Source organism: Sceloporus occidentalis, unplaced genomic scaffold, assembly GCF_023333645.1.
Source record: "Sceloporus occidentalis isolate IW3139 unplaced genomic scaffold, rSceOcc1.0.p SCAF_3, whole genome shotgun sequence".
Classification (NCBI taxonomy): Eukaryota; Metazoa; Chordata; class Lepidosauria; order Squamata; family Phrynosomatidae; genus Sceloporus; species Sceloporus occidentalis.
Window position 1 is genome coordinate 130,023,103 of NW_028316983.1, and position 19,452 is coordinate 130,042,554.

Here is a 19,452-nt window from a genome sequence, read left to right on the forward strand (position 1 = left end):
AGTGAAAAAAAAAATCCAAATTCAAAATACTTCTGTTTAAGGGGATATGCTTTGATTGAGATTTCCTGCATGGCAGGGGGTTGGACTGGATGGCCTTTGTGGTCTCTTCCAACTCTATGATTCTATGGGATTTTCAACCTGTATTAGTATGTGGATGACATATATTTCCCTCTACCCTTTGCCTTTGAAGCAGCAGTGGAAAGTCAAAACTGACATTAATAGACTGAATGTGACATAACAAATTAACCTAGATAAGACAGAATCACTGCCAATACATTCACAAATGTGTCCAACAGGACTTATTCACAGTAAATTTGTACAGCTAAGGTAAAGGTTAATATATTTCCATGTCTAATGACTGCTATGTGTCATTAACATGGATAGCTTCAGTTGTCAAGGCTCAGGACAGGTAAAATTAGATTCATCCAGTATTTACTGATCAATTTTAACAAGAAAGCAGAAGTATGCCCACCAACATTAACTAAAAAAAGGATGGTACGTTTCTTTTGGGTTACATTAACAATGTCAACTCTGGAACTGTGTGACTATCTCTTCATAGTTTTTCAGTCTCAATATAAATGCTTTGAATACATTTTATCAAATATTATCAAATGACATTTTCAAGTTTCCTTTGCAAGAAATGAACAGAGATAACACAAAAAGTAAAAACCTTGGAAATATTTTAATATTATTCCAGTTTAGATATTACTTGATGCATAGCACTGATACTAGCTGAACCTGAGTGTATACAATTTCATCACCGACTACTCAAAGTGTTATCACGACAGATAGGACAGTACCTCCCCACACATAAACCCAAGAGTAGAACTGCAACCAGGAATCCTGTATATCACAGTTCTAATCTAGCGCTGCTGTCAGCTTTCCTCTCTCCTGTTGTTCCCAGCATTGGAGTATAAGAAGCTGAGTGATTATTCTGTTTTATTAAATTTATCAGTAATTGAGAATGCTGCAGGCAAGATAAAACAAGGCATGTGACAGCAAGGAGCAAAGAGAACCTAATCACTTGTGCTGTAGCAGCTGACACAGGGTGACAGTACAGGCATACCTCAGTTAACAAAGCCTCTGACAGCGAAGATCCTTTTTGCAAATATTTTTTATGCTTGATGAGCCCTTGATCTTTTTTCTTCTCAGTCTAGCGGGAAAACCAGCACTGGCACTGGGAGGAGAATGAAATAAGGCTAGAGAAACGCAGGCTTTCAGTGTTGGGTTCCGGTTGTGTGCCTACAGTAAACGCAACAGACAAAGCTTGAGCTAGAAAACAGTGGGATTCTTCTCTACCAAATTCTGCTGCTTACATGTGTGCCAACCTAAAACAGGCTGTCGCCAGAACCCCTTACTGAGCATGCATGAACAGCAAAACTGAGACAAAGAAATAGATGAGCCTGCCTCATGAGCTACAATCAACATATTTTAAAAAGCAGAGATATATAGGGCCACAAAAATGGAAATCTTAAGAAAAGTGGAGGCTGGTGAGTCATCCCTGGACTAATTTGGGAAGAGCCTTCAAATGGTCTCTAGAAGGCAGAGAACGTTTACTTATGCAAGGCTCACTTGACTTGGATGTTTGATTTTACATGTGCATACTGTTAGTTTTGGGGGGGGAAGTTTCCTTGGGCCAGATACACTCCTGCCAAAATACAATATAAAATGCTCATTCAATTTACTCATCCATCCTGAAAATTTTGATCTCTTGGATTTCCACTTTGATGGTGCCTCTTATTTTGCTGAAGAGGTGCGCTACATCAACTTATGTTTCAGCAATTTAGCACATTGCTCAAATGATGTGCCATTAAAAACTAGAAAGCCTGTGATAACAGTACCTCGATGACCTTTTCTACCATATTTTCCATTAAAGAAGTAATGCTCAGAGACACATCTACTTTATTAACTGAGGTAAACGTGTATTGGCTCCAGGGAAAGTGCAATGGCAAATGGGAAATCTTGGCTGGGTGACAGCAGAAATGCTACCTATGTCAGAATCTGATGGAACAGCATAGCTTGAAATGGGACAGGGTTGTTTGACCAATGACATAGCATTACATAGTATAGTATCTTCAATAATCAGAAGATGAAGACAAATTTCAGATGAAAACAAATTTCCAGAGTCCCATTGGGAAAAAAAAGACACACAGGATATGCTGCACTGCTTATTCAGGAAAGGCTCCAAATTCAGATGTAAGACAGAAGGGAAAACTGAGACAATTTTTTTCAGACAGGAATAAAAGCAAAGCATTAGGCAACAGCAGGGTACAATTCTCTTGGTGGGTTTTAAAAAAACACATCTGTCATAATCTGTCTGGGAGTAGTGGCCTCTTTTAGGAACAGGCATTACAGAAAAGCAAGTATACAATCTGCAAAAGGCACTTTATCAACTTTGACAATTATCAGATCACTAGACTGAAATTCTGCAAGAAAGAGAATGACAGAAGCCAAACATTTCCCCTACAGAGAATGGATAGCAGGTAACCTTGTTCAGATAGCCTTCTTTCTGAATCAATACTTTTGTTTTTAAAAAGCTGCAGATACACAGGTGGAAGCCTGGGAAATTATTCTACTGCAGTCCATCAAGAAAGCACTATGATTCCTCCCCTTCGAAGATTCTTCATTAGGTAGACAGCAAGGTTTAAAGAAGTGGATGGTTATTGTACAGGAGTCTGCCTTTCTGTTATCATTAGAACATATTAAATATTTAATATTAAATATCCAAGAGCAAAAACAAAAATGCTGCCTTCATCTTATGAGCCAAAACAAACTACATACAGATTGTACCAGAAGTGCAGAAGGTGACTTTTTTTTCTCCCATAGCCCATCCTCCCCAAGCAAGACACGAAAATGAACTCTTATATAGCAATCTGCTTCCATGCCCTGTTAGGCAGCTAGCAGTAAGATTACTATGAAATTTATTTTGGTTTAAGCTACAGTCCAACCAATGAAAACATGCTTTCTTTGAGCTGAGAGAAAAGCCAGATAAAATCCTCTAGGCAGAGGTGGGCTGCTTTAGTGGGTTGATAAGGCAATTTCATCCTATCAGATCCTGTTGTAGGTGACATCTTCCCTTAAAATTTGGTTCCAGTATCTACAAGGTTTTCCTTGGTTAAAAAACAAAACAAAACTTGTTTTAGAGGAATACTGCATTTCCAGGTGTTTCTGGACCATAACTCCTTTTAAAATTATGACCAAGGTTCTGTTGCGGCACAGTCAAAATTAGATAAGAGATGGAAAGCAGGGGCTGAAGGAAAGCATGGGCCATTCCGAAGTAAATGTGATGAGATTTAAGGAAGATCTGAAATACTTTCAGCCATTATTCTCTTTTCATGATAACACATGTTGGGCAGAGGGTTAATTCCAGAAGACACAAACATGAAAGCTATTTGACCCCGTAATACAAGTAAACTGCCAAGCCAATCATCAGTACAGAAAGGAAAAAAAAGGTGGTTAGGTGGACGTTAAAGAGGATGACAGAGAGCAGAGCATTAACCATAATGGAGCAGGAGATCACAAAAAGTCTAGTGATATTAGTACTGTGTTTCATGACCACAGACATTATCAAACCATTCAAGGCTTGGCTTATAATAACTAACAATATCCAAAATGAAAAGCCCTCCAGAAACCCAGCTGCTGAGCTGCTTGCTAGATGGATAATCATATTCAGCATAACACCAAAAAGGTAAAGAAACAAATTTTGAAGGTTAAGAGGCAGGTCCTGGGTCTTCAATACGACTTCAGTATAGACAGCAGACAGGCCTGAAATCAGGCAATACAGCAAGATCAGCACCAAGCCAATGGGAGTAATGTGCAGCTGCATGTCAGAGGCACGCAAGTGCTCTGGGTCCTGTAGGCCTCCATATGTATAAAATGCTCCAGCAGCTGTCAGTAGGGAGAGGGCTAGCCACTTGCGCAGAGTCAGTCTTTGGTGCAAGAAGAGACTGAAAAGAAGGGCAGTACTTCCAATTTTTAAGTTGCTTAGCACCTGAAATGTACTAGGATCCATGAACAGCTGCAGATGAACCACTAAGTTGTTGTTAGCTGCATACAGCAAAGCTGAGAGAGCAAAAGGAGCAGCGTGATACCATGACACTGAGATCCTTAGTTGTCTCCAGTCCCAGATTAGCAGGAAAACTAAGGAGAAAACTAACTTTGTTAACTCAATCAAAACCACCACAGAGGAGGCACTGAATGGGATCTGGCCATTCTCTTTGCTGAGAGTCAAGAGTGGGGCATGGGAGCCATAGATAACAACAGACAGGATCAGCATCAGCCCCCATAGGGCCTTCTCAGGTACCAGAGCAGCAGTAGGGCTTATCAGGCTACCAACAGCATGATAACCTTTGTCCAATAACATTTCTGTGATTTGGGGAGACAAGTGGAGAACAACTCTATAACTTTTTTTAGGAGATCTGAAATGACAAGTCTTGGCCTTTTAATGTCATCTTCATCAAGGAAAGTTCATGACATGTTTAATGAGTAAGATCAGTAAAAGAGTAACTGATGGTGAGATTCACATGTCAGTTTAGTATATATGCATGATTGAGGGGAAAAAGATAACTCAAAGTTCCAAAGTCTGAAGCTGAAAAGCATAATGACCTAACAGCTGCCCTTAATACCATCAGAATGATAAATACACCAAAGAAAAGAAATGTAGTTGTTCAAGCTGAAGGCTATCCAAGTCCCAGGAGGACTGAAAAAGGAACCATGGCTTTCTTGACATAATGAATTGAAATCAGTTACAATCAGACCAGCTGACAAGTCATAATCATCCAGTATATTCACTTTCCTAGTGAATATGAATTCTGAAAGGGGAGCCAAACATTTATGACCTACATAGAGTTGAAATAGTTGATAAATTCTAAGCTGAGAAGCAGGATCCTCTGGAGTGTATCACTGTGTGGGGTGTTCACTTTTAGTCTGGTCCTTTCCTGAGTGAGTTGAAGTAGTCTTTGATAGTCTTTTCCACATTAGGAACTGCATAGTTCTGAGCAGCATACACACCAGTACATGTCCCCACCAAAAATCCCAGAACTGCTGAAGATCTGAGCTTGGCTACGACATACCCAGCAAGAAACCCTTTGAGAAATGGAGATGCCAATAAAGAACCTTCCTGCAGAAAAAGCAAATAACAGGCAGATGAAACTGACATCTAAATACAATAAAAATCCAAACTAGGGACGTTATCACACTGGAGGAATGTCTCTCAATTTCAAAAGAAAAGAAAGTAGGGCCAATTCGAAAATGAACACTATTACGCTGATGGTTATCAAACGCACAGAAGAACACAATGCACATTCCAAAGCCAAAGTAGTGCGAATGCAAAAGAAACTATCATATGAGTACGTACATACCCTTCATAGTCTAGAATTTGAATTAGCATCCCTGTACATGCACAGTGAGGGCAGAATCGGATCATGACCTTTTTACACTTCCCGTGGGGCTTGCCTCTAGTTCCCATGGTTTTGCCTTGTTTCACATTATTTGTTCATTCATTACCCTTTATTTCACGTTATTTAGGCAATTCACCAATTCAAAATCAGTCCAAAGCAACCTTATACTTGGTTTGAACATTGGACTATGACTCTAAAAGGCAGGGATCGAATCCCACTGGGTGATCTTGTACAAGTCACACTCTCTCAGCTTCCTCAAAAAATGGCAATGGCAAACCACATCTGAATAAACCTGAAAACCCTGCGACAGGGTTGTGAGAGAGAAAAAGAGAGCCAATCCCTTCCCTTCCCTTGGAGAGGAAGAATTTGCAAAGGGAAAGAGCTGGAAAGGGCTGAGAGGGGGAGGGAGGCAGTGTGTGTGTGTCTCTGTGGGGAGGGCTGCTTCATCTCCAAAACAGCTCCAGAAATACTCCAAGAGGAGAGAAAAGCTCCACACACCTGGATGGAGGAAAAAATTGCAGCCAGCAAAGGAGCTTGGGAATTGTAGTCTGATTTGAAAGCAATCCAAGGGCGACCGAGACATGTGTTCCATACCTCCCAAACTCAAATTGAATGCAACATTGGAATGGAACAGGATTTGTAAATTCTGTATTTAATAATATAATAATAGTTTATTTATAGACCGCTTTTTCTATAGATCAAAGCGGTGTACAATTGGTAAAATTTCCCCCCAATTTACACATCTCTTGGTTGACCCTGGATTGGGTTCAAATTGACCGAGCATTGACTTCGATTACGTCTGATAACCTCTTGCATAATAACGTGAATCTGCATGATTGCATCCGGGATCACGCTGCATTGACCTTCCAATTAACCCCAATTTGCCCCATGTGAAAATGACCTAAGATATGATCCCATTGTTCACCATTTGCTATAAATGGTTATGACCAATGCAAGGGTGGTATAATCTTGTCACCAAGGGGGAAAATATATACATTTCTTTTATTTTGAAATGGGGAATGATACATAAAATACAACTTTTTGGAAATACTGTTTTACTCTAATATTGGGATGGACAACTCAAACATTATTATTGCCCTTTGGGAAATACAGATAAACAGATAAGAACTAAGCAGTTCCAGTTTTACCTGTCCGACTCCAGCCTGCACTTCAGTTTCTACTCTTTGTTTCAAGCTTTCCAACTGATCCTTCAAAAAAGCAAGATCTTTCAGCTTTGGTACAGAGTCCTATACATTGGAAAGAAACACAGCATATTCCATTTTGCATGCACACATGCATTTTAGTATCTTTGTTTCAGAAAGCAAAGGCCAAAGAAAGGCTGTCCAGCAATTCTAATTGCATTTCTAATATCTAAACCCAGTGTTATGCCTCTGATTATCACTGCAGTTACATGAGAAGAGAAACTTCATATATTTTTACTTTCTAGATTGTTTCCCAAAAGTTAATGCCAACTAGCTGCATATACAACACAGTTTAGTCATTATTATTATTATATTTTATTTATAAAGAACTGTAAATTTGCACATATGCTATTTAAGAATGGAAAATGGAATTCACTAGTCTTTAATCAAATGAAGAGAACTGGCGTAGTGATTTGAGCATTGGAAGTGTGTTTCTGGAGATGAGAATTCAAATCCTTGCTCAGGCATGGAAACTGCTCACCTTGGGCAAGTCACACTCTCTCAGCCTCAGAGTAAGGCAAAGCCAACCACTCCCTCTGAACAAATCTTGCCAAGAAATCCCTGTGACAAGTATGCCATGGGGTCATCATAACTCCAACAATAACAACCAAATAAAACATGTGACATTGAAGGTTCAAAATAACTACCAATAGGTATAATAATAAGAGGCTTGAAAGGGATGGGTCATAGGACTCCAGATAGCTTTGCCACAAGACTATTGTGGGGAAGAGGATAAGAAAGGGGTGCTTGGGAGATAAGGAAGGAACAGCCAACTCCTCAGTTTTCAGGACCCCTCTATTCTCCTGGAAGTGGTCATAGTAACAGGAGCCTTGTTCCAACTTGAGCTCTTTATGTATTTCCATAGTTCTCTGTATAACAACAGTGAGGCTATTATCTCCAGCAATTGATGAATGCCTGCTCTCAAAAATACTGTCTCCCACCCCTCCTACACTGGTATGAAAGCAAGTGTGATGTAGTGGTTTGAGTGTTGGACTAAAACGCTGGAGACCACAGTTCAGATTTCTGCTCAACCATGGAAATCACTTGGTGACATTAGTGAAGTCACACTCTCCCAGCCTCAGGAGGTAAAGCCAAACCTCCCTCTGAACAAATCTTGCCAAGAAAACTCTGTGGCAAGTTTGCCTTAGGGTTGCATAAGCTAGATACAACTTGAAGGCATACAACAACAATTAAATAAGACTTTTGATATTTAGACTTCAACTGAATGTCTTTTGCATGTTTGGGACCAGTCAGTAAACTTTAGCTTTTTGAAGAAAATTGCTGGGTTTGTTTTGTTTTTCATGAAACTTAGTGTGCAACAAATTTTAAGGCATGCAAGATCTTGCAGTACAGTGGACCCTTGTTATATGCTGGGGTTTGGTTCCAAGATCCCCCGTGTATAACAAAATCCGTGTATGCTCAAGTCCCATTACATATAATGACATAGCAAAATGGTGTCCCTTAGAAAAAATGGAAAACCAAGGTAAATTTATACTTTTTTGGAACATTTTCAAACCGTGTATGCTTGAATCCGTGTATAAAAAATCCGTGTATAAGAAGGGCCGACTGTACAACGATATTTCATGAAATACTAAAACTAGGATTGTACATGCCATTGTATTTCCCATCAATATGTGTGGATGTGAAGAGGTGAAAGGCGAAGAAAACTGACAGGAAGAAAATCAACTCATTTGAAATGTAGTAATGGAGAACAGTTCTGTGGATACCATGGACTGTCAAAAAGACAAATAAATGAGTCCTAGAGCAAATCAATCCTGAACTCTCCCTAGAAACCAAAATGACAAAACTGAAGCTGTAAGAAATAACTTATTAGAAAATACACTTGTCCCTCCCGATTCGTAAGGATCTGTTCCAGAACCCTGAGAATCAGAAATATTGCAGATATTCAAGCCCCATTCGTTATAATGGGGGTGCGCTCCCATGCACGCTCCTGCACATAAACCCTGGGTGCGCACCGTTTTGTCCCTCCCCGCTTGCCATCCATGAAGGACCAAAGCCGCAGATCCCAAGACCGCAAATAGGGAGGGACGAGTATACTATAATGCTTGGTAAGGTAGAAGGCAGCAGAAAAGGGGGAAGAACTCATTCCAGATGGGTAGATTCAACCAAGGAAGCCATTACTCTGAGTCTGCAAGACCAGAATAGGGCTACTGAGAACAGGGAGTCTCAGAGATCTCTCATTCATAGGGTCCCCATAAGTCAAAGTTGGCTTGAAAGCAATCACTACCACTTAAACTTTTGTTTTCACTCAGAGTGTAAGTAAAATAATTACTAACAACCCACACAACAATGGGTATTTTGCCTAGTCTTCTAATAACTAATTGTCATCGTCTTCAATGAGTAAAAGAAAAGATTACATGGACAGATATTCTAATCTGGAAAGAATACTAACATAGAGTCAATTTGATTACATCTTTGGGCTGCTATAAAACTAATATCCAGAAGCAAAGTCTTACTTCATCTCCTTGCAGAGTATGGTAACCTTCAACGTTGTTCAGAGCTATACAAGCAGAAGCAAATAGTCATTCAGGAGGTTCAGATGTTTTTACTTTTATTTTTGTACTTTGTTGTTGTGTGCTTCCAAGTTGTTTCTGACTTAGGGTGGGACCCATTATGGGGTTTTCTGGGGCTGAGAGTGTGTGACTCACCTAAGGTTACTCAGAGGCTCTCTGCACAAGCCAAAAAGTCCATCTTCCCCTGGCCTCACACTGTCCTGTTTGGACAACGCAAGCTAAAACCCCAAAACCAGGATCAGGTTAGATCCAGGCAGACTGGACACAGTTCCAGTGGATGTGCCCTGATCCCAGGGTAAACAGCCCAGGTCAATTTGAGCCCGATTTGCTGCAGAGTTTCCTGGAAGCTCCAGGGCAACCCCTGGCTGTTTAAACGGTCTCTAACCATGCGGTGCCTCAGCAGTTAAGACGCTGACACTGATAATTGCAAGATCTGTAGGTTGTCAGTTTGTGGCCCAAGTGTCGTGGGGTGAAGTGAGCTCCTGTCACTAGCCCCAGCTTCTGCCAACTTAGCAATTGGAAAGCATGTGAAAGTGCAAGTAGATAAATAGATGCCACTTTGGTGGGAAGGTAACAGCGTTCTGTGCATTCATGCTGGCTGCATGACCACAGAGTCGTCTTCGGACAATGCTGGCTCTTTGGAGATGAGCCCCTTACAGTCAGGCATGTCCAGATAACCTTGTCAAAGGGGAAACCTTTATCTTTTTACCCACTCCTTACCTTTCTACGCCACGGCTCCTAATAGGAAACCCCCTGTCGTCACATCTGACATGGAGTTAGGGTGTCTGGCCATGTGGGGTGTAGCTAGGTGCCCCATTTCTGGGGTATGTTGGGAAACTGGAGTGTGTCCAAAGGAGGGTGACTAAAATGGTGAAGGGTCTGGAAACCATGAAGGCCTATGAGGAATGACTTAAGGAGCTGGGGATGTTTAGCCTGGAGAAGAGAAGGCTAAGAGGTGATATGATGGCCCTGTTTAAATACTGGAAGGGGTGTCATATTGAATAGCATGGGCTCATCTGATGCTCCCTGCTCAGGGTCTCTGTGGTTTCCAGGGCTGAGCAGGGAACCAAACCCTGGCCTCCAATACTGAAACCACTACCCGACACTGGCCCTTTTCCAGGCAGCATCCACACTGCAGAAATAACCCGGTTGGCATTGCTTTAACACTCTATCTGGCCCAGAGCCCACAACAAACTCCCAGAATTCCACAGCCTTGAGCCACAAAAAGAGTTAAAAGCGGTGCCAAACCGGGTTATTTCTCCAAAGCGGATGCAGCCGAAGAAGGGACAAGTGTGCCTTACCTTGTCGTCCGCCATCTTTCTTGACCAAAGTTACTGGGACATCGTTCGCGCATGCGCGCATCGGAAGCCGCTCAGCCATTGGCTCCCTGGCGCGCGCGGCTCGCGATCTTCTGGCCATTCCTGTCTCTTGAAGCCGGAGGCCCAATGACATCATTGGGTTTTTTTTCTCAGCGCGCAGGCGCAGAATGTAATCACGATGCCGTGTCCGCCATCTTTGTCTCGGTTTTCCAGGTCTTGAGATCTGCGCATGCTCAGACCGTTCCCTTCCCCCCTCAGAGTTGCCTGTGGTTTTTCTCTTTCTCTCATAAGTCCAGCCCTGGAAAGTTCCAGCCCCTTTTGGCCAGGGGCCTCCTGGGAACTGTAGTTCTCTAAATGGGAAGGAAAGAGACACTCAAAACAGCTTCCTCAGAGCCTCTACCAGGCTGACCCGCCTTTCCCAGGACTAGGCCTCCATTCCAGGCTTCTCCTGTCCAAGAGGAATCCCCAAATGTCCGCCATTTTGAGCATGCCTTTAGATTTCTAGGAGTGTATTTTGGCTTTTCTTTGGTCAAGGCCTACCTTTTTCCTCACTCTCCTCCATTTTGTGGCGCCTGGCACCAAAGTTAAGACTTTATTAGTCAGGGTGACCAGACGTCCTCCTTTTCCAGGACAAGGCCTACATTTCAGGCTTGTCCAGGAGCACAATGTCCACCATTTTGGGCATGACTTGGGTCCAAAACGCACTGCAGATTTAATCCAGTTTGAGACCACTCTAACTGCCCTGGCTCAGTGCGAAGGAATCCTGGGAACTGTAGTTTGTTGTGGCTCCAGAGCCTCAAAAGCTCCCAATTCCCAGGATTCCCTAGCATTGAGCCAGGGCAGTTTAAGCAATCTCATCTCTGCAGTGTGTTTTGGGCCTTCAAAGCATGGGTTTATGTTTGTATGAGGGTAGGGCTGCCATAATTGTCCACTTTTACCAGGGACAAAATGTAGGACAAATTCAAGACCAAACTGTAGGGCAACTGCAGGACAAAACTCAGCTCAAAATGTAGGACATTTAAGGTCCACCATTTTTCTTCAATGTCCTACATTTTGGGCTGAATTTTGTCCTGCAGTTGTCCTACAGTTTGGTCTTGAATTTGTTCCACATTTTGTCCCTGGTAAAAGTGGACAATTATGGCAACCCTATATGAGGGTGACCAGCGTCCTCCTTTCCCCAGATATGGCCTCTGTTTCAGCTTTCTGTCCAGAAGGAACTTCAAAATGTCTCCCATTTTGGGCATGACTATGAAGAATACATTCACATTTCTCTGGGTGTATTTTGGCTTTTCTTTGGCCATGGCCTACGTTTTCCCTCAGCGTCCTCCATGCTGTGCTGCTTGTCCTCCTTGGAGCATCTGGTCCCCCTGGCATCAAAGTTAGGGCTTTCTAAGGCAGGTGAGCAGGCGTCCTCCTTTTCCAGGACAAGGCCTGCCTTATTTCAAAAGGTCCTCCATTTTGAGCCTGATTAAGCATGAATATAGGAGTATAGTTTGCAATGCCCTACGTTTCTCTCAAATGTCCTACATTTTTCTGGTGCCTTGTCCTCCTTTGCAGTGAGGACACCTTGTTTCTTAGTCTGCAGCTGCATGGCATAAATAGCCCAGTTTGACACCGTTTTAACTGCCATAACTCCCTCTATTAAATCCTACTCGTGTCCAGTATCAATCAAGAAGCATCGTTGACCAATTCCCTTTACTTGTCTTCATATACTTTACAGAAGGGCCCCAGTCATACAGAGTTCTTCCAATGATTTCTAACCATAAAGGCCAGTTTTCCCTTCTCCAGAGAGTCCTAGATGCATTAATAAATATAGATGGGGGGGGGGGGGGGAGAAATGTGCAGGACTTCCTGCCATAAAAAGCCCAAGTGTTCTGGGCTGTGACTCTGGAAGGCCACGTTCGTATCCTGGCTTGGCCATGGAAGCCACTGGGAGGCCTTGCGAGAGTGCGCCTGTCCCAGGGCCCCGCAGTGAGTTTCACCGCTGAGCCGGGACTCGAACCCTGGTTTCCAGGGCCACAGCCTGACGCTTCCACCAATGCGCCACAGAACACTCTGCGAAAGATTCCGCCTCCGCTCCCTATTTATAGCTATAGCCACGCAACTGATGACGCCCAGGAAAGGACATGGCAATCCTCTCGCAAAGGTTCCGTCTGTGCTCTGGAACCTGCTTGGCTCCATTCTGGAACCCAACGGAAGCCCAGCTTCAGCTGTTGGCTCTTGGCTGCTGGAGGCCAGAGGCTGCTCTCTGTGAGGCTCCTTGGCCTGGACTCGAGTCTCAGGCCCCCCTCCGTTGACCATGCTTGACTTCGTCAAAGTGAGTGAGGGGCGAAGGGCAGAGGCAAAGCCGTGGGATGACAGCCATGTCACCCCTTCTTCTTCCCTGGCTCTCGTTGGTTCATCGCCTCTCTCCTTTGCTTGCAGGCCTTGAAGAAACCTTTCCTGTGGATGTTGCCATGGGTACGGCGCAAAAATAAGGGGGACAAGGATCCAGGGTAAGGCCCAATTTCCTCCCTTCCTTGCTCGCATGCTTCCTGTTCTCTGTCTTTCTGTCTTTCTTTCTTTCTTTCCCTTCTCCTTCCTTCCTTCCTTCCTTCCTTCTGGGACATCCTAAAACAAATGACAGTACTGTACTTGCCCACAGAGAAACCATGCCTGCCCATAGAGAATCATTACAGAATACATGCCCATAGCAAGTACTCTTCAATGATCCTCTGTGGCCAAGTATGGTTTCCTTATTGGAAAAGATCTCCCAATGATTCCCTATGGGCAAGTATGCTTTCTCTATGGGCAAAATTTCCTCAACGATTCTTTATGGGGAAGTATGGTTTCTTTATGGGCAAATATTGCCCAATGATTCCCTATGGGCGAGTATGCTTTCTCTATGGGCAGAATTTCTCCAATGATTCTTTATGGGGAAATATGGTTTCTTTATGGGCAAATATTGCCCAATGATTCCCTATGGGCGAGTATGCTTTCTCTATGGGCAGAATTTCTCCAATGATTCTTTATGGGGAAGTATGGTTTCTCTATGGGAAAATATTGCCCAATGATTCCCTATGGGCGAGTATGCTTTCTCTATGGGCAAAATTTCCTCAACGATTCTTTATGGGGAAGTATGGTTTCTCTATGGGCAAATATTGCCCAATGATTCCCTATGGGCGAGTATGCTTTCTCTATGGGCAAATATTGCCCAATGATTCCCTATGGGCAAGTATGCTTTCTCTATGGGCAGAATTTCCCGAATGATTCTTTATGGGGAAGTATGGTTTCTCTATGGGAAAATATTGCCCAATGATTCTTTATGGCAAAGTATGGTTTCTCTATGGGCAAATATTGCCCAATGATTCCCTATGGGCGAGTATGCTTTCTCTATGGGCAGAATTTATCCAATGATTCTTTATGGGGAAGTATGCTTTCTCTATGGGAAAATATTGCCCAATGATTCCCTATGGGTGAGTATGCTTTCCCTATGGGCAAAATTTCCCCAATGATTCTTTATGGCAAAGTATGGTTTCTCTATGGGCAAATATTGCCCAATGATTCCCTATGGGCGAGTATGCTTTCTCTATGGGCAGAATTTCTCCAATGATTCTTTATGGGGAAGTATGGTTTCTCTATGGGCAAATATTGCCCAATGATTCCCTATGGGCGAGTATGCTTTCTCTATGGGCAGAATTTCTCCAATGATTCTTTATGGGGAAGTATGGTTTCTCTATGGGAAAATATTGCCCAATGATTCCCTATGGGCGAGTATGCTTTCTCTGTGGGCAAAATTTCCCCAATGATTCTTTATGGCAAAGTATGGTTTCTCTATGGGCAAATATTGCCCAATGATTCCCTATGGGCGAGTATGCTTTCTCTGTGGGCAAAATTTCCCCAATGATTCTTTATGGCAAAGTATGGTTTCTCTATGGGCAAATATTGCCCAATGATTCCCTATGGGCGAGTATGCTTTCTCTGTGGGCAAAATTTCCCCAATGATTCTTTATGGCAAAGTATGGTTTCTCTATGGGCAAATATTGCCCAATGATTCCCTATGGGCGAGTATGCTTTCTCTATGGGCAAAAGTTCCTCAATGATTCTTTATGGGGAAGTATGGTTTCTCTATGGGAAAATATTGCCCAGTGATTCTGTATGGGCAAGTATGGTTTCTCTATTGGCAAGAATAGAAAATAATAATAATAATAATAATAATAATAATAATAATAATAACAACAATATCTTTTTCCTGTCCCTATCTCAGTCTCCCAGAAGTCAACATAAGCCTTCATGAGGAGGAGATCCCTGAAGCGTGGAGTCATATCCCTTTAACGGTAACGGAAGATAAGCACCCCCCACCTTTTCCTCACCTTTTCTGCCCAAATTCTGTCCAAATTCATTGTTCTTTTATTTTCATAGGATAGCAGGTGAATAAATCTTTCGACTCACGGGTAAAAAAAGGGCAAAACTGGCGGGGGGGGGGAGGCTTTTACGACCAGGGTCACCCCAAGACCATCTCCTTGTGGCCCTGTTTAAATACTTGAAGGGGTGTCATATCACTCCTTGACCTTCTCTTCTCCGGGCTAAACATCCCCAGCTCCCTGAGTTGTTCCTCATACAACATGGTTTCCAGATCCTTGACCATTTCAGTCGCTCTCCTTTGGACACATGGGTCCAGTTTCTCAACATCCTTCTTGAATTGTTTTGCCCAGAACTGGACACAGCATTATTCCAGGAGATGCCTGACCAAAGGAGAATAGATTGCCACTAGTACTTCCCTTGATCTAGAGACTATACTTCTATTGATGCAAACTAACATTGCTTTGGCCTTTTTAGCTGCTGCATTGCACTGTTGACTCATGTTCAACTTGTGGGCTAATAGGACTCCCAGATCCCTTTCATATGTATAAAGTCTCCTTAAGCCAGGTGTCTCCCATAATCTTATATCTATGCATTTCGTTTTTCCGCCCTAAAGAACTCTTTCAGCTCATGGGTAACAAAAGGGCCACCCCCTTGTATCCCATGTTCTCCCTCTCACTTCTCTTCCCCTCCATTATTTATAGGATGCAGATGCGGAGGCTGATCTTGGGCCCAGGTCAGACAGGTAAGTTTTTCTCTCCAAACGGCTGAATGACCAGCACATGACATGTCCCCACAAATGGCCTTTCCCTAGCATCGTCCTGTTTTGTTTCATGGCCTTTTCCTGCTCCGTTTCAGAGTCCCAGAAGTTCAGGAGAAAACATCTGATGAGAAGCGCAGTGATCACATGCTTGATTTGAACGAATTTAATTCTGCCCCGGTAAGGAAGGAAGGAGACTCTTAAAGAAATATTTGTTTATTTGATTGTCTACATCCCCCTTAGTTATCCTTGTGTTTACAATCTCATACATCCAAATGTCATTACACCCGTCTAATACAATGTCTTGTCCTGTCCTGGGTTTCTGCTTCCTCTGTATTCTCCTTGCTCTTTTCTGTCTTAATAATAATAATATAGTTTATTTATACCTCCCGCCTCTCCCACGGATCGAGGCGGGATTGCAACCTTAAAAGACTCTTACAATCAATATAACAATAAAATACTAACACTGAATTTACCAAGAATTCCTATTAGTTCTCTAAAAATTACAATTCGTCCATTAGCCAACAATCAGAGTCAAGGAAGAGCAGTCGTCATAACCATTTTATAAGGAATTCAGTGCATAAGCCCACCAGAAGAGATCCGTTTTGAGTGCCTTCTTAAAGGCCTCTAAGATAATAATGAGACGGATCACATTTTAATCACATTTCCAACATGTACCTTTTGTGTTTTTTGACATTTTAGCAATTCTTTGGGTGGTACCTAAAATATACCTTATACAATTTTTCTTTTAATGTACAACTATTTATAAAATTTAGATATTTATTCCATACTCTTTCCCAATCTTCAAGTTTAATAGTATGTCCAATGTTTTGAGTCTATTTATTCATGTTATCTTTTATTACTTCCTGCTCTTGGTCTAATTTTAGCAAAATTTTATATAATTTGGTTATTTTTTTTATATCCTGTTTTTGTTAAATCTTCAAATTCCAAATTTGTCTCTTCAAAACCCTCTAATTTCTGCTCCATTCTAAATCTCTCTGTTAACTGTCTGTAAGGAACCAGTGACAGATTATCCCCTCTTCACCTAATTCTTCTCTAGTTTTGGTTTTGTATATTCCTTCATTGGTTTGTTTCTTTTAACAGTTCTTTATAAGTCACCCATGTTTTGGAAGTTAGGCTTCTCTTCTTAAAAATGCCTCATGGCTGGACACCCACTTTGGGAATTTCGGAAACTATTTTTATACTACATCCAAGTCCTCTGCAGTGGCTTTCTAATATAATGATCTAGGAATTCTTTATGCACCTTGTATTTCTGATACCAAAGATAAGCGTGGAAACCAAAATGAGCGTTAAAACCTTCAGGAGACAATAATTTTTTCCCCTTTTTAAAGTTATCCAACCCAAAATCCACATTAAAGACCAGGCCTGATAGGAAGGAGGGACACGTTCCCAAGGCTTGTCACATAGGGCCTCATTTTCCCTGCTCTCTTTTCCCCTTCTGACAGACGAAGGGAGCCTTACATCAACTGTGCAATAAGTACGCTGGTTTTTCCAAAGAAGAGAGGTGGGACATAGCAGACGCCATCGCAATCAATCATTTGAACCTGATGCTAGATCATTACCTGGAATCTCAAGAAACGTAGGCAGATTCCTCCCTCTAGGACGCGCCCCATTTTCCCTCCCGGGGTCTGGGGGGTCTGGCAGGGATGCCATTGGCTCTCCTTCCCTTTCTCTAGGGCCTGCAGTGATCTCATGCATGGCGTCTTCGCTGAAGGCAGTTGCAGCCTCAACACCTGCTTGAATCACTTCATCGTCAAGCTGAATGAAGGTCAGATTACGGAGAGTAAGGAGCTGCCTTTGGCCAAGGTAAGGGACTGACTTTCGCATGACTTATCTGCAATGTAGGAAATCCAAGGTAGTTTCCCTCCCTCCTTCCAGGTTGTTTACCAGAAAACCTGCTTCTCTCCTCAGGTGAGGGCGCTCAGAGGGATCAAGGCCATTGTACAGGACTTCTGCAACATCCAGGACCTGAAGGACTGGCTGTCATTCCACTTAGTGACCCTGGCCAACATCTTGGTCAGCCAGTTCCAACGCGAGGAGGGGGGGACCAGCAGGAAGCCCAAAATGTACCTGGTCCCAGGGTAAGTTGGCTGCAAGGCAGGGCTGGGGCAGGAGTGGCCAGTGGGGCTAGATGCAGGATACAAACTAACTCTGAACCAACCATCTTTTCTATCCCCTGCAGGGAAGCAATTGATATCCTTTCAATCCTGCTCCAGAAGCTGGACCTGGTGCAAAACATGCTGTCCTCCCTCTGACCCAGATGAGTGCCCTGCCTTCCCTCGCAGTGAGTCTGGTTTCCCTCCGTCTCCCTCTCTCTCTCTGAGGGGAACTGTGTTCCCAGAAATGGTGCCCTGTGGAACCAGATGGGAACGCGATGGGAACACGCGGCGGCAGCGGCGTTCCCTGTGCGGTAAAGTCGCGTTCTGGGCCCTATCGGGTTCCCATCACGCTCCGCACGCGCCTGCACTCATTCTCATTGTAACACATCGGGGAACTTTTTATCCCCAGTGCGATAAACCTCTCTCTCTCTCTGGGGAACGGCTTTCCCTTCAAAGGGAAGACGCACGAACCAAAAGTATCTCTCCTTCCTTCCCTCCTTCTCCCCGCAGGACCGAAAGACCATCCCCTCCACTGGTGCCATGGCTCTACGCCAAGGGACCTCCATCTCCGGCCGAGGCCTAAGAAGTTCCCAGAAGACTCCCCTCCGGACTCCCTGCTGCCTCTGGGCAAAGGGAAGGATGCCATCGCGCGGCCTTCCCACGCTGCTGCACCTCGGATGCTGGGTGCAGACATTTCCCCATTTGGGGCAGGATAATCCCGGTTACCCTTAGGGTTAAAATATCTCATCCATGTTGAGCCACCTGCCCCAGGTTCCAGTGACAGTGAGTGCTAGCAGCCAAAGCCCCATCTGGATGGAGCTCTGGGGTTTCAACTCCCAGAATCCAGCCACTGGCTGGGTTCAAATATCAGCTCTGCCAAGGAACGAAGGCAGAGGGAGGGAGGGAGGAAGAGAGGACTACATCTCCCAGCAGCCCCCGCCCACCATCCCCTTCCTGCCACTGCTGGTCAGTCGGACAGGCTCCCTGAAACGCCTGCTTCCTCCCCTTCCCCTCTTTCCTTCCCCTCCTTCCTCCCTTCCCTCCTTCCTCCCCTTTCTTCCTTTCCTTTCCCTCTCTCCTTCCCCTCCTTTGCATTCCCTCTTTCCTTCCCTTGCTCTCTTTCCTCCTCTTTCCTCTCCTTCATCCTCTCCTTTCTCCTCTTTCTCTTTCCTCCCTTTCCCTTCCTTTCTTTCTTTTTCTTTCATTCCCTTTTCCTTTCCTTGACCCCTTTCTTCCTTCTTCCTTTCTTCCTTCCTTTCTTTCCTTCCTTCACTCTTCCCTTCCTCCCTTCCCTCCTTCCTTTCGTTCCTTTCTTACCCCTTCTTTATTTCTCTTCTTTCTTCCTTTCTCTTTCCTTCCTTCCTTCTTTCTTTCTCCTTCCTCTCTCTCTCCCTTCCTTCCTTTCCTCTTTCCTTCCTTTTTACTTCCTGCCTTCACTCCTTCCTTCCTTCCCTCTTCCCGCCCTTTATTTCTATTGCCTTCCCTCCTTTCCTTCCTCTCTTCCTTGCTTCCTTCCTTCCCTTCCTTCTTTCTTTCCATCATTCCTTCCCTCATGTCCTCCTTTCTCCTTCCTTCCTTCCTTCCTTCCTTCCTTCCTTCCTTCCTTCCTCTCTTCCTGGCTTGCTTGCTTGCTTCTTTCTTTCTTTCCATCATTCCTTCCCTCCTTCCTATCGCTTTGTTCCTTTCTTCCCTTTCCTCCTTCCCCCTTTCTTTCTTTCTTTCTTTCTTTCTTTCTTTCTTTCCTTCCTTCCTTCCTTCCTTTCCCCCTTCCCCCTTC

General features: G+C 43.6%; 3 protein-coding genes across 3 annotated transcripts; 1 reads left to right on the top strand and 2 right to left on the bottom strand.

Annotated features, from left to right (window-relative positions):
- Positions 1 to 663: 663 nt before the first annotated feature.
- Positions 664 to 4,363, bottom strand: SLC35A4 (solute carrier family 35 member A4). Its single transcript, XM_089516265.1, has one exon. The coding sequence runs from the start codon at positions 4,361 to 4,363 to the stop codon at positions 3,389 to 3,391; it is 975 nt and encodes a 324-aa protein (XP_089372391.1). The 3' UTR covers positions 664 to 3,388.
- Positions 4,364 to 4,916: 553 nt separating this feature from the next.
- Positions 4,917 to 10,567, bottom strand: SURMIR (SLC35A4 uORF mitochondrial inner membrane regulator). The gene is made up of 3 exons (XM_089516266.1): positions 10,437 to 10,567; positions 6,548 to 6,646; positions 4,917 to 5,119 (listed from the first exon to the last, which is right to left on the bottom strand). The coding sequence occupies exons 1-3, from the start codon at positions 10,449 to 10,451 to the stop codon at positions 4,922 to 4,924; spliced, it is 312 nt and encodes a 103-aa protein (XP_089372392.1). The 5' UTR covers positions 10,452 to 10,567; the 3' UTR covers positions 4,917 to 4,921.
- A 2,317-nt stretch (positions 10,568 to 12,884) lies between these two features.
- Positions 12,885 to 18,512, top strand: LOC149316789 (uncharacterized). Its single transcript, XM_089518759.1, has 9 exons — positions 12,885 to 12,949; positions 14,701 to 14,770; positions 15,500 to 15,540; positions 15,654 to 15,735; positions 17,022 to 17,155; positions 17,253 to 17,382; positions 17,488 to 17,657; positions 17,759 to 17,860; positions 18,186 to 18,512. Exons 1-8 carry the CDS (start codon positions 12,903 to 12,905, stop codon positions 17,829 to 17,831), a joined length of 747 nt encoding a protein of 248 aa, XP_089374885.1. The 5' UTR covers positions 12,885 to 12,902; the 3' UTR covers positions 17,832 to 17,860; positions 18,186 to 18,512.
- Positions 18,513 to 19,452: the final 940 nt, after the last annotated feature.